Source organism: Coturnix japonica, chromosome 14 (assembly GCF_054131305.1).
Source record: "Coturnix japonica strain WE chromosome 14, WE-NBRP24, whole genome shotgun sequence".
Taxonomy (NCBI): domain Eukaryota; kingdom Metazoa; phylum Chordata; class Aves; order Galliformes; family Phasianidae; genus Coturnix; species Coturnix japonica.
The window spans coordinates 8,878,796-8,893,303 of NC_140676.1; the positions used below are offsets into that span (position 1 = coordinate 8,878,796).

The window sequence follows — 14,508 nt, forward strand, 5'->3', positions numbered from 1 at the left end:
ATTATCTGATCCATCGCTGTTTAGCTCTGGGAACCAAAATGTCCACCCAGATTCAACAACCTGTCCTTCAGAAGCAAGCATTGCCTTTTCCCCTCCCAGCAAAGCCCAGTGTAAGGGGGATAGGTCAGCTTCCTCACTGAGCAGCTGCATTCATTTCATGAGTTTTTATTATTGTTATCAAGGATCACAAAAATCTAAGCTTTCCCAATCACCTAGAAGCTGGTTCTTGCAGCTCCTGGGGGCTTCTGCAGGGCACTGTGTAAAGGTTATCGAGCTGCTCTTTGGAGGAGGGGCTGCAACCAACAGCACTACCACTGAACTTGACTCAATTGTTGTCATAACAGACGTCACAGAGTGGCATTAAACAGCAAGGAAGGATCCCAACATTTCCAGCGCTGAGGACACACGATAACACAGCTGAGTGGCAGCATACGCAGAACAGCCCTTTTGTCTGAAATTCTGCAGAGAGCCGATCAAAAAAAGGCAAAAGGCAAAAAGAAAACAAACAATAAACAAATTTAAAGTTTCAGGGAAATCAATGGCAGCATTGATTCTGAGTTCCCAGGACTTATTTTTCCTCCCAGTATAATTGTTAACAAAACAAAAGCTGTTTGGGTTTGCAAAGCCCTCTTTGCCTGAGTTTGTAAATGTTTCATCCCTCTAAAATACCAATGCAACCCCCCCATTTTTCTTTTTACCATCTGCAGGAGACTCTGCTTTATGCACAACAAGCACCTTGCCTTTCTGGTCCTGAAGGTTCTCTTCAAAAGGCAATCTCATATTTTGGTTACAGTTCATTCCATTTGCTTTCTTTTAAATGCTTCCATCTGCTCTTGGTCCCTGCAACAGTATTTGCAGATTTGCAAATACACAGGAGTTCCACACTGGCAGTGTATCAGTGGTAAGCATGCACTGCCATGGCACAATGGCCTCTGGAAGTCATTCTGCCATTTAAAACTTCCACTCAAGAGTACACATTTTTAATTGCATTTATCAGCTTAGCAACAAAGTCTTAAGGAGATAAAACTAAAATACAAGTGCCATGCAACATGCCAGAGTTGTTAGAAAGGAGAAGTAAACCAGCACATCCAGGCTCAGTTCAGAAGAGGAACATCAAAAACTCTTCTCGTTTTTGTAACTTTAAATAGGTTCTTGCATCTTTCCCCAGAGCACATTCTGCTGACTGTGGGCAGAGCAAAGCACTGCATTACATGGACGTGGTTTGATCTGAGAGCAGCTCCTCTGTTCCTGGGTACATGGTGGCCTTGATCCTGCGTGACACGCAATTAAGATCAAGCATGCAAGCAGAAACATACAACAACTCGTCCACAGAGACACACGACAACCGCCGGCAGCCTACTTCTGCCTTCAGCTCCGTATCTCTAGCCTTGGCTGCAGCAGAGTTCCCAGAGCAACCATCTGCAACCAGAAAACACCCTGCAAACAACACGTCCCAGCATACTTCAGACAGAACTGGATAATGACAGCTACAAACATACAGAAAAATACATCTTTCTGAACACCTAGAAATCCCATTTTAACTTTGACAGCCAGCACTCTGAAGATCAGCAATAGACTCACAGACTTGCTTTATGACCTGGAACCACAGCAATTTATATTCTTTACATCACTACTGCATGATAACAGCCCTCACTGCTACACAAAGCTGTGAGAAAAAAAATGTTTCACTTCTATCCTATTACTCCCATCATTAAGCAGTTAATAGTATCTGTTATTGGTAGCTTTTCTGCATTACTGCCAGATGAAGCAATCATAAAACATGGTACCCAACCATAAGGGCACATACCCTGGTTGCACTTCAGAATCCAGTTTTATTTATGGACCAGAGACCAAATTCTGGTTGTTCTAAAGCTGTAACTTTCCCATTAGCCTCAGTACAGGCAAGAAATTGCCTAGCAGAGCTATACCAACACCCTTCTGGAATGACAGAAAACAACTCTGCCCTTAATGCAAGTATTATTGCCACTATTTTTATTTCCAAATCTCATACCCAACATGGAGCTATTTTCTACAACAGTGGAAGATGAACAGAGCTGTCCAAGCCCTGCCGCAGGTTACACCTCCTGAGCCCACAGAGCTTAATGGGGCTGAAGGACTGTAATTTCAGCCTGAATTGCACCCACCAATAAACCTCTTTGCTATGTGAAAATAATTCTGCTCTTTATTTTGACAAACAAAGCACACATATCTCACCAGCAGTCCTGATACCATCCACATTTGACATGGCAGAGCTTCTTTAAATGCTGCTACCTAGGGACCCCTGGATCCTCCTCCTGGCCCTGGGACATTTATTACTAAATCACAGCAAGTGAGACAGAGTGACTTTATCAGTCTGTAAATCTGCAGGAGTACACAGGGTAAGTCACTTCTGCTTCAACATAGCAGAGTAAAAGGTGCGGTTGTTCTCAACCATTTGAGGAATTTCTCACCAAACTTTTATTAAAAAAAAAAAAAGAAAGAAAGAAAGAAGGAAAAAAATCTTAAAAACTGAACCAGCAGACAGAGTACCCCAAAGATAAAGGAATAGACAGCTGCAAACTCAGCCTGCTCAGCTGGACACAGATCCTGACCCACCTGCCTATTGCACAGCACACACGCAGTTCAAAGCTTGGGACTAAAACTGCTGCTGCAAAGGCAGAGTTCTACGCTCCTCTTCAAAGCAGCTGTGATATCAGCACGAGTGTCTGATGGAGCAAATCACAGAATACAGAACGATCGTGGTCAGTGCAGATCAAAGGGCTTTTGCTGTGCTTTAAGTAAACTATACGCACACCTCTTCAAGCTTGATCTGTGTAAAGAAGGTTTACTTACTGAAGCTATTTGTCTGGCCAGTTTGTATCAGACATAACAGAACCTCAAGCTTAAAGACAAAAAAAAAAAAGCCTGATGGTAAATGTGTAACTTGTGTTTCAGTGGCAAGTAACGTGGGGCCTCAAAGTTTCCACTGCATCCCAGTAGGAAGCTAAAGGTCGCTCTGAGAGTTAAAAACAATGGGAAGCAGAGGATGTCATTCTTTCATATTAGCCCAGTGATTCTGTGTTTTCTTTGTATGGATTTACTTAGGAAACAGGAGATCTAACAAGGATTTCGAGGCTACCATTTTTCCCTGCACAAAGCTGCAGTCAGAAACCTGTTTGTGGAGCTATGCGGGTTTGCTTCACATAGAAAAACACTTCTTGCTTGAAAAGGTCTGATCTTTCCAAGTACATACAACACCCAGAGTTTTCTGTGCAACTTCCAAAGCTTAAACTAATTCTGCTTCCGGAAAAAGGAGTGAATCCTCATTTCTAATACAGAAACAACTCAAATCTGCTCGACATTACTTAGCAAATGGATTCATTTCTATTCTGACCAAAAAAGTAAAACCAATAATGCATTTCAACACATTTCCACGTCAGAAAAGTAGGTTTCAGCCCTCATCCTTTCCATTGAAAGAAAACCACACACGCAGGTACTGCTTTATAGAATGTGAAGCTTTTTACATTATGTACAGTGACACACATATAGATTTTACAAGGAAGAGGAGAAAAGGGCCTGGGAGTTTGATCTGAGGCCAACAATTCAGCCCAGAGTAAAGGGGGATGGTCTGGAAGAAATTACAAGTTAAATCCTGCACTATTTAGTCCCACAGTGCATTTGTCAGCGTTGTTTATTCCATTCTGACCTTAACAGAGATTTTAAGAAGGATGGTAAAAGCAGCTGGATGCCAAAATCTCCAACAAATGGGGGCTTTGACATCCCTTTCTCCATGTCCTTGAAAGCTTAAAATCTGACTTTGAGCAATCAAGCTATTTAGCACGACATGCACGTTAAAGCTATTCAATTTGCATGTTGTCATCCCATGCCCATTTAAATTATGGTTAAGTGAAGATACCCAATTATTTCACCCGATGGGCTGACAGCAATGAGTACAATGTCACAGGGCCGAGCAAGCTCGTACTGAAACGCTGGTGAATTAATGAGCCTAACACCTACACCACTGAATGCAATTCACACCAAGCACTGCACTATGGACGTAAAATCACATTTCATGTGTAATCTTGAAAACACCTCTACAAGGATTTAACTCCAGCGGCTGGTAAAGCTGTTTGCAATGTGGTACACTGTATCTATACTCACAACCCAAGTGGAACACAGTGCTAAATTGTTCTCCTAGGTGTGCAGGTGCGTGTAGGGTCCCCTGACACTGACACAACCCTGTCTTGTGCAAAGCTTCCATTGAAACAGCTTCACCCTGAGGGCAAGCTGCTCATTATCAGATTTGCTTTTCTTTCACTTTTTTGTTGCAAGCTAATAAGAGCTTTAATTGTCCATATCCCTAAATACGTATTTCCTCTTTGAGGACTTATCTGAAAGTCAGTCAGCATTTTAGCTGCTCAAAAAAGTGGAATGACTTCAGTGCCTGGCTGGCATGTTAAATGTAAAGCGATGCTGGTCCCTTGCAGAGCACATTTCACACCACATCTAATACTGGGTATGTGGGAAGGGATGGAGAACTGCTAATTGCACCACCTCCCGCTCTTCTGCCTGTCTTACAAGTACATCCAACATGCTCATTTCTCACTGTGGATGAACTTTGCTTTCATGTCAGCTCTACAAAAGGTGCAAGACAGCAAGACAAATATTTAGAACCATAGAAATAAAGATGTGTTTTTAATACTTCATCTACCAACACATTTGGGTGGCAGACAACTTAAAGCTGTTAAAGCCAGGTAAGGGATGTACCAAGGGCAGAGAAAAGGCAGTGCTTTGTGACTAGCAAGGATTTATAGCCGAAGGGAGACTCAGCAGAGCTTCCACCATCAGTAAGCACTGCAAAAACACAGGCTCATCTCAGTCACACAGGAAAGGACCCTCAGATGCAGCAGCAGGCTTTGCTGCTGGTTTGCATGACCAAGAGATGTGGTAAAAATGGTTTAAAAATCAAAAGCACATCTTTGGTTACTTTCACAGAGGTGAGATACACGCTGTGAGTGATTTCCAGTTCTTTTCCAGTTGACATTACAAACAACAGGAAATTAAAAGGTGAAGATTAAAAAAATAATAATAACCCAGTCATGACTATGGAAAGTTCACATCGCTCCATCACTTCACATCATTTACAAATTCAACCTCCCCATTCCCTGGAAAAAAGAAGGGTTCATGCCTTGCAATAAAAGCACTGTGACCATCGGCCTGGGAGCGCGGAGCCGTGGGGCTGAGCACAGCCAGTGTATGGCAGCGTGGGAAGGATCCTCACGGCGGAGCAAGGATCTCTGCATGGGAGGGCTGACGTCAGTGGAAGTGGGAGGGAGACGGCGCTGGGAGGTTTGTCGGGGAAATGGTTGAGGACAGCTTGAGTGGGAACAGGGAGGGATCGGGAGGGTCGGATGGCCTCGCTGAGAGCAGGGACGGAGCGTGTGGGAGTTTCAAAGGAGGGAGAGCTGATAGGCTGCAAGGGGAAGGAATCTCCAGACAGGCAGGAAAAGAACAGACGGCTGAACAGACAAAATAGCGCGCTGTTAAACGCTGGAGTGAGATCCATTTCAGCATTGAAAGTACAAGTCAGCATTCGTCCTCCTGAGCGCAGAATTACACAACCACTGCTTTGCGGTGACCCTGAAACTCACAGACAGTTCCACAGGTTTGGAATTAAGAAAACTTGGTGCTGTGGCACCGTGGGTGTAACCGGGTGCCCCACATCAGCTGAGCAATCTAAAGGCCATGGCAGATCTAGTCCTGCTGGCTGACAGCAACTGTTAACTTACAGTAAAGGAAGTACGGATTTACTCTCTGACCCCCCTGCACTCAAACACATGCAGTTCTGTGTTAAATATACGTGACAGGGAGAGTTAGACAGGACAAGAAGAAGGAAATCACATACTCAAAAGAATGGGGAGCAAAATAAATGTGCTGCATGCACTGCAGCGTGCATCCCTGCACTATGGAAGAGTGACACTGACACGTGTTGTTGGGACAGCACAGGCTTACAGACAGCCAAGCCAGTGTTAAACACATGCCCATGAGGTTCTTACACCGTGCCAGCCCTTACCTGCGCTATATGTCAACAGAGCTATTGCTTGGAAAGCATTTAAGCAGATTTGTGTCCAGCTAAGCACCCTTAATACAAACTCAGCTTCACAGAAGTCTGAAGAAGCAAATCATAGTGATAACTACAAAAAGGCTGTCACAATTTTGAAACCGCAATCTAGAGCTTGGAAAAATAAAAATTAAATTAAAAATTAAATAAAAATAGTCAGTCAGTCAACCTCTCCTCTGCAACAGTGCAGTTACTGTGTAAGTCCTGCTCATCTTCCACTGGGGAAAGCACAGAGTTCAAGCTGTGCAGTCTGCATTGAAAACTGAGGGAAGGGTTTCAGGGCTGGTTCACCATTCAGATACAGGAGCTGCTTCCAAGCTGCTCATAAATTTTCAAATGAAAGCCACATACGAAATTACTAATTAAAGAGGGACGTGCAGGCACCAGGACCAAGCATTTTATTACAAGGGCTTCTCCATGCATCACACACTATTGCCACATTCATCTACACGGGGAGTAGCTATTGCAGCATTGATCTCCGCTCACGGCGCGACCAGGAGTTTACTGCACGTTTACTACAGATAAATTTAGGCTTCTCCTTATTAGAAAACAGCAGGCAAGTTTTGAGCCACAGGTTGTAAATCAATGCAAATCACACAACACTCACAACACACACCCTGACAAACAATCTGCCGCTATCTGAACAGCGCAAAGATTTAATAAGACATAACCATAATGCCAGAATAAGGCTGGGGGTTAATTAGTGATATAAATAAGGCCATTTTACAATCAGTGTGGGTTATTTCTTCTTTTGACACTGCCTGACTAGAAAATACGTGCACTGTTGCTACCAAACCAATGCAGTAGAAGTCACTGTATTATCTATTACTCTTATTGAAATAAAATTAACGCTGTTGTCAGCTGAAGTGACAACAAGAGATTCACACACTGACCAAGTTTTGTTCATGTAGCACTTCCTTGGCTTTAATTTGAGCATAGCAATACACGAGCAAGAAAGAAATCAATTGAAGTGCCCTGAAACAACGGGAGAAAGCATTCAGGCAGGTTAGTGGCCATTCACACAAATGCTGATTACACCCCCAAGGCACAAAAGGAATTCAGCATCTGCTGTTGGGATGAGGGTACCCCAGGTGCCATTACACACTATGTGCTCTGTGCAGCAGCGCCCAGATTCCCTCAGTTCCTTCTCAAACCAAAAATTCCTTTAACTCCAGAAGTGCCCAGCGCTGCCCTATGACCCTCCTGGCTTCAAACAACAGCACTGCATTGTGAAAGCCGCTGTCAAACGTAGCTCTCTGCAGCACGACTTCTGCAATAACATGGTTATACTCTGGCACAGCGCACACACACACGGCAAACCCATTAATCCAATTGTGATATACACACTTAGTGATAGAAGCAGCAGATGAAGTACGGTGCTGCCTTGTATCTCCAAAGAGAAGGCTTTGACACGTAAAAACCACGCAGAGAGGAGGTTTCAATCAGATTTTGTACTCGACCGACCACAAACAGAATTCCATTCTCACTTCTCTAAACCCAAGCAACGTGCTCAGAGCGATGACAAGGGCAGAAAACCACCGAGTAATGAAAATCAGAATAGCTGCACAAGGAGTCCCAGTTGAACACACAGCACCTGGCTGGGGTATCTAAACCAAGTAACAAGAGTTGTTACAAAGTGCCTGCAATCAAACAACAAGATTCCTACACAACTAAGACCTCTTCCCATGCGCAGGCTTCCACAAGATGATCTTGGAGTCATTCACTCCCCCTCCCCCCAGCGAGCATGAAAACAAATTCAAGCAATACAAAGTTTAAGAACAACCACGATGAAAACTAAAGCTGGCAAAGCGGTGGTCAGGGCTCTGAGTAGAGCTGCCCCGCTGTGTGCCATATAAGCACAAGCACTGTGTGTGAGCAGAGCCGTCCCGCTCCGCTTCCTGCACGGCCATACACAAAACCTGAGGTTCCTCTGACACGGCCGACCTTCGTGTTGAGGCTGAGGCACCATTCATCCCTCCTGTAACTCACTGCACACAACGCCTTCCCATTTCCCACAGCACTTTTAAAACTTCTATGAACCAAACTTAGGAAATCTGAAGGAAAATGACTGAAGAAAATCAGCCACAACACAGAGGAAAACTGCTTCTGGTCAGTACTCCTCCTGAGCATGTAAAAGTCCTGAGAAAGCTACAAATCATTGGTCTTTGTGTGTGCAAAGCACTTGACATTGTGTGAGCTCCTGCTGCACCTCCAGCCCCTATCTCCTATTGACAGTGTGCGTATCTCGGTGCTTATCACAGCAGCCCAGGGCAGATCAGCCATGTTATACAACATCCCTGGGGTGCTACGCTTTCCTTTGACGTCTGCAACAACTTACTTTGGAGAAACAGAGACGGCTCCCTCCAAGAAGAGAAAATATGGAATATTCATAACAGGCAGCATTAGGAATGAAAGTACAACACATAAAGCAACGGTGCACCAATGGAACAGAGGCAGGCGAGCAAGCACCGCACACACTAAAACAGAGCCATGAAATCAAAATGCAATTATTTCCTTTTCAGTAAGCGCCTGCTGATTTCTTACAGGGCTGATGTTGCATCTCTACAGGAACACGCTAAGTACACGCACTAAAAGGTTTGCTAAATAAAGAGATAAATCAGAATTAAGAGAAACACGCTATTCGCAGCAACAGACAAGGTCAACAAGTTGTCGGTGTAAAGAGCACCCGGCACACAACCTGAACACCCCCCCCCCGCCCAGCAGCCCACCCCAGCATCGAGGTGAGCCCCAGGCCTGGTGGCTGCACCCACAGCATCCACCCCACGGCCCAGAACAGCACTAGAGCCGTTCTGTGGGGCTGATGAGTTTTAAGCAAATGCTGACAGCTCCAGCAGGACGAGCTGCCCCGCAATGCGTGACTTCAGTGGGAGAAACTGGCGCTCGTGGTCCGCACCCCTTTACCTTAACACTGGATCTGCTGGTCTGGGTCTCTGCCTCCATGCTCTGGCTGTTCTCCCTCTTGTCTTTCTTAGAGGAATTAGTCCTCACTTTATAAGTGGATGTGTTGGAGGATTTAATGAATAATCCCGGGACGGGGTTGCCTTGCTGCTGCTGAGACATGGTGGTGTTGGTCTGGTGAGGGGAATGGCACTCCTCAGACTCTTTGCTACTGTGATAGACCACTCTGCTGTCAGAGATGTGGATGCTTGGAGCACAGCCCATGCTTTGTGGCCACCTGGGGAACACTTCTCAATTGTATATATACGAGATATATATATACGCGTATCTCTCTCTCTCTCTCCTTCCCGTTGGTACGTTCCCCCCGCCTGGCTTTGCTAACGGGCCGAGTCCCTCGGCTCGGTTCCCCGCCGGGGCGCTGCCATCGGTCCCTCCGCACCGCCGGGCTCGGCTCTGCGCTCCTCGGCCCCGGGCGCGGCTCCGCGGTGACGGCGGCCCGGCAGCGGGCGGGGGGGGCGGTCAGCAGCGGGCCGTCATGGTGTCACAGGTTGTTAGGGATTTTCCTGAGCCATCTGAAAGCTCGGCTGCACTTTCCTTCTGGGGATGAGGAAAAAAATAAAAACAACAAAAAAAAAAAGGGGGGGAAAAAAAAAGAAAAAGAAGGAAGGGGGTCGATGAGGGAGGTCACAAAAACGCGAGCCCCAACCGCACGCACAGCCCGGCGTCTCGTCGGCACCGCACCGTTCCTCCCTGTCAGTCCGGAGCTCGGCGCATTTTCCAGCTGGGTTCGCACGGCGTTACCGATTAACCCGGAGGGGGGTTGGGGGGGTAAAGCCGCTCCCCACCGCGTCTTCAGAGCCGACAGCGCCGCGTCCGCAGGGTCCCGCTGGGCGACCGGAACGATCACCGAGAGCACGGCACGGGGACACGGCGCACACAGCGCACACAGCAGCCGCAGCCACAGCCGCCCCGGCGCCCCGCGCGCCCCTCACGTTGCGCCGGTGACATTCGCGGTGTCCGCGGGCAAAGCGCCGCTTCCCACCCGCCGCGGCGGCATCCGGAGCTCAGCGCCCTGCGGCCGGGCCGGGGCGGCGGGGGCGGCATCAAAGGGCTTCCTCCATGTTGGGGAGAAGGCGTGGGGCGGCGGGAGGCGAGAAACGATTCAAAATGAAATAACGAAAAAAAAAAAAAAAAAATCAAGAAAAAAAAAATAGCGCTAAGTAGCACGGAGCGATCCTAGCGTCCCATCGTCACGGCAAACGCTGCGGCGGCGACAGCCCTAATTCCCGTGGCCGCGGTGCCGGTCCCTCGCAGCGGGCACTGCCTGCTCCGGCTCCGCGCCCGCCCTCGGTTGTAGCGATGCGGCGCTGCCCCCCGACACCCGCCCGTCCCTCCCCACCCCTCCCCGCTGCTGACAGCGGCGGAGCCAATAACAGCAGCCGGCAGCTCTGACCTCCGGCCCGCGCTGGCGTCAATGCAAACGAGCCGCTCCCCGCCAATGGAGCCCCGCGCTGCGGCCCCGCCCGAGGGAGCGAACTTTAAACCGCCGCGTGCGGGAGCCACGCACGGCCCGCAGCGATGGGGCCATGGGCACCGCCATTCAAACACCGATAAACCCCTATTGGGGCCATCAGCCACCAGCGTGAGCTCCTGTCCTCAGCCCTAAAGCATCTGGCTGCAGAACTGCGCTGCGCTTTATTCCTGGTGGCACTGGGAGCCACAGACAGCGTGACTTTATTCAGTGCTCCGCATTCAGCTCGCAGTGCTGACACCTACAGTTGAGCCTGCTCCTCGTGGAACAGATCGGTCTGATCTGCAGCTACACAAAGAGCTGCAGTTCACATTCAACTACTACCCAGTACTACACAGAGAGCTGCATTTCACATTCAACTGCTACTCAGTTCATCCAAATAACAAACAAATACCGGAGGGAGAAAGCTTTGTTCAACATTCCATAGCAGCAGCATGGCAAAACAAAGTGCCCATGCAGATACAGTGCACTCAATCTCTCCGTTCTCTTCCACTCTTCCTACTCTCACCACAGGCAGGTTATTGCTGATTGCACTGATTAAGCCTAACTTCAAAGAGCTAAAACTAAATATACATTTGCAAGTTTGTCTAAGGAGAATTCAAGCAGCTTCAGATGAGAGGATGAGATGAGCACAGAACGCCTGGAGCTGTGAAACAGACAGAAGAGATGGAAATATCCGAACCATCACCAGCAGTGGCCATTTCTCACCGCACTACAGAAGTGCTGTGTGCAGGTACAGGGCCTGGCACAAGGTTATTTACCGAAGGGCAGCTCAGGAAATGGTGGGCCCAGCTAATTCAGCAAATTAAATAGTATAAAAGAGTAGAGGAAAAACAGGAGCGTAGACGCTGGCAGATTAGGGCCATGGGGGGGAAGTGCAAGGTCAGATCAGTCAGTGAGTGAGAGGTCAGAAGAAGAGTAGCCCTAGGAGGCAGCTGGGAGACGAGAAAGGTTATTTATGGAGAATACAGTTGAATTTCATTCCAGATTGCAGAATGAGAACGAAGGCTAAGAAAGAGCTTGCAATGATTGTTATCAGCTGGGTCTGGACAAGTGGGAGCTGGGGAAGATCAAAGTATTTGGAAAGCAAATGCAGAAGCTTAAAATTCAAAAGGGATTGAAAATTACAGTATTCAGCCACTTCCTTGTACATCTTAAAGACAAATTAGATTGGATCTTGCATTTCTCGACAGAACACCACGCTGCCTTCTAGACCTGGGAGAGACGCTGCACCCCACGTCTGATATCCCTGCTGATGTCTGAACAGAAGCACTTTCCCTTGATGCATTAGCAGCAGGCACCCATTTCACATAGTCCTTGACCATTCCAAGTTACACATTTGCAAGAGCTTGTGCACAAGCACTACAGCAATTCACCCCTGTCCAGTTACACAAAAACCACATGTGATGGCTCAGAGAACAGGTTTGGTACCAAAATGCAGCGCTGAAAATAACTCAATGCCAAAGACCCTGGCAGGCAAAATTATGCAGAAGAAACAATGGACTAATACCTGCATGAACAACAAGGATGGTGTGCTTTGGAAAACAAAAGCAAAAAAGAAATAAATGTGGTGGTAGAGCAAGCGTGTCTATGAGCACAAGGGAACAATCTCGACACAGGATTGCTCCATGTTGTTTTAATTCTTCTCCCCAAGTCAGCTGTATGTTCCAAGTGTGTCTCCTGGCCTTCTCCAAATGAGGCAATCCTGTCTGTCCCTGGGCCAGCAAAGGAGGAGGAGAAACTGGGGAAAAATGTGCCAGGCCACAAAATAACTGAGTGGTCCCTACATTTACTACTGACATGCAAACTGCAGCAGAGCTCATCTCTTCATTCTAGACATCCCAAGTCATTCTAGAAGACAAAACAGGGTCCCTGCTCTGTCTTAGCCACAGGTAGCATTATATCCCTTGAGAAAGGCAGAGTACTTGAGCTTGCTTGTGAATAAGGAACAAACATCCCCAAGCTGGGCATTTTCAGGTGATGGGAGACAAGTGTAAAATTCATCCTGAGCTGGGTCATCCTCAGCTCCTAGCAAATACAGAAATGCATACAGTGGGTTTGTTTCCCTCACCACTTCCCTGGTGTCCCGGCATTGTTGCAAAATAAAGATTGCAGAATACAGACAATTGTCTGTAGCATTTGGAAATCAGAGTCCTCAGGAAATTCTAGGTCAGCAACTTTTTAAACTCTAACACATTTGAATCCACAGCTCACATACACAAAGCAGCTACAAACTTCATCTGCCGTCCTTTCACAAAACTCTGTCTGCTATTGCAGCTATAACACCTACATCCCACTGCTCAGGGATCTGCAGGACAGACAGTGTATTGGAGAGGAAAAAAATGTACCCCCCTTTTTCTATCTTCATACCTAGTCTCCTCCAGCACAACTTTATGTTGTCTTTTGAAAGCTGTCTTCAGATCACCCAAGAGCAGCATCATAAAGACAGGGCACAGGGCTTCCATTGCTGGCTGATTCTCAGCAGGTTTATTTGTAGCCTAGCTTCAGCAGGGCAGGACATATGCAGGGAAAATGGTGAGAGCACAGTCTCTGAATCTCCACTGCCCCCAGGGAAGAAGAACATGGATCTGGGTGCAGCTGAGGCTGATGCCACAGCACCGTTGATTTCCCTAGGCACTGCAGGTATATAGATCCTTCAGCTGATAAGGCCTAAAAGCCTCAGTTTTCCTCTCCCACCCAATCCCCTCCTCCCAGATATCCAGGTCTTCACCACCTAAACCTTCTCTTTCTGGTTCCTCAGCCCAGGCAGCACATCCCTGTGGGATTCAGGGTGCCCCGCTATAACACCAGCCCCAGAGCTCAGTGGCAGAGAGCTGCTCCACCAGCTGCTGCTCAGGTGGCCTCCAACAGTTCCCACTGCCTGGCAGTGCTTTGTCAGCCAAAAATCTGTGGGGAAGGGAGGAACAAAGCACTGCTATACCCACCCACTCCCCTATAATTATCCTGTGCCTCACAAATGGGATTATCTATCTGGATACACAGCACCATGATGCCAGTTGTGACCATAGAGAAAGCTGTTCCTTTCTTGGAGAATTTTGCCTTTTCTCTTCCTAAACATTTTTAAGTTAACTCTCATTTGTTTAGTATGCATCCCTTGCAGATTATGATTTACTAAGCTAGGGATGAGAACTGGTCTTTCTCCTAGAAAACTGTCCCCAATTCTTCTATTCTGCAGGCCTGTCTGCCTGTTACCCCTCTGCTTTCCCAGAGTATTGGGCCAATCCCAGTCAGCCAGCATCTGACCAAGCCCAGCAGCGACCCCAGCCTTAGAACTCTTCCAACTTGTAAACCGGGTCCTGATGGTATAAACCACTATAACACACTGTTGCCTGTCTGGATCCAGCAAGTGGCAGTAAATCAGGAAAGGAAACAAGTAACATGGTGTAATGCCTTAACATGATAGAAAACTCAGCAGTAATAGAGGAGTAGTAAAGTTTCGGGCTACAGCAAATGAGGATAAGCCCAAATGCAGTAGCCATGAACACAAAAACTGAGGAAAAAGAAATCTGTTTACCCTTGGAAAACCTCAGGTAAGCAGGGAACTCCAGACAGAAATCCTCATCTCCCCTGCCAACCCTTAAAGGAGGTCTGGGAAGGGGTGGATCCTGTCTGCACCCCTTCCAGTCACTCAGATGCATTACATTGCATGTACCTAAGCTCCCCTGGTTTGGCTATGCCTTCCCACCAGGTGCTCAATCACTGCTTCAGGCTGTGGCTTAGCATTTCTTCTATACATGCAGCAGTGCACCAGTTTTATTTGGTCACCAAAGCCATGAGAACCAGCTGTTAGCATCAGCAAGCCCATCTCAGCAGCAAACCAGGCCCAATTCCTGCAGGAAGAGGTGCTCAAGAAAGGCTTTCAAAGCCAGACAGAAGCCTTTCTTCCTTCCCCCATACACAGTTGTAATTATATAAACATATACAGTTGTAATCATAC

The 14,508-nt window shown here is 47.3% G+C and overlaps 1 protein-coding gene across 4 annotated transcripts in view; it reads right to left on the bottom strand.

Moving 5' to 3' along the window:
• Positions 1-14,508, bottom strand: part of PDE8A (phosphodiesterase 8A) — a 128,543-nt gene that overhangs the window by 96,054 nt on the left and 17,981 nt on the right. For 2 of the 4 annotated variants that reach the window (XM_032446938.2, XM_032446937.2), the window contains exon 1: positions 9,023-10,370. The exons of 1 other annotated variant lie outside the window; for it this stretch is intronic. In XM_032446938.2, the coding sequence (XP_032302829.1) occupies positions 9,023-9,283 (261 nt within the window). In that variant the 5' untranslated portion in view covers positions 9,284-10,370. Of the gene's footprint in view, positions 1-9,022; positions 10,371-14,508 lie in introns of those variants that run through there. One more of the 4 variants, XM_032446936.2, reaches the window with a different exon arrangement.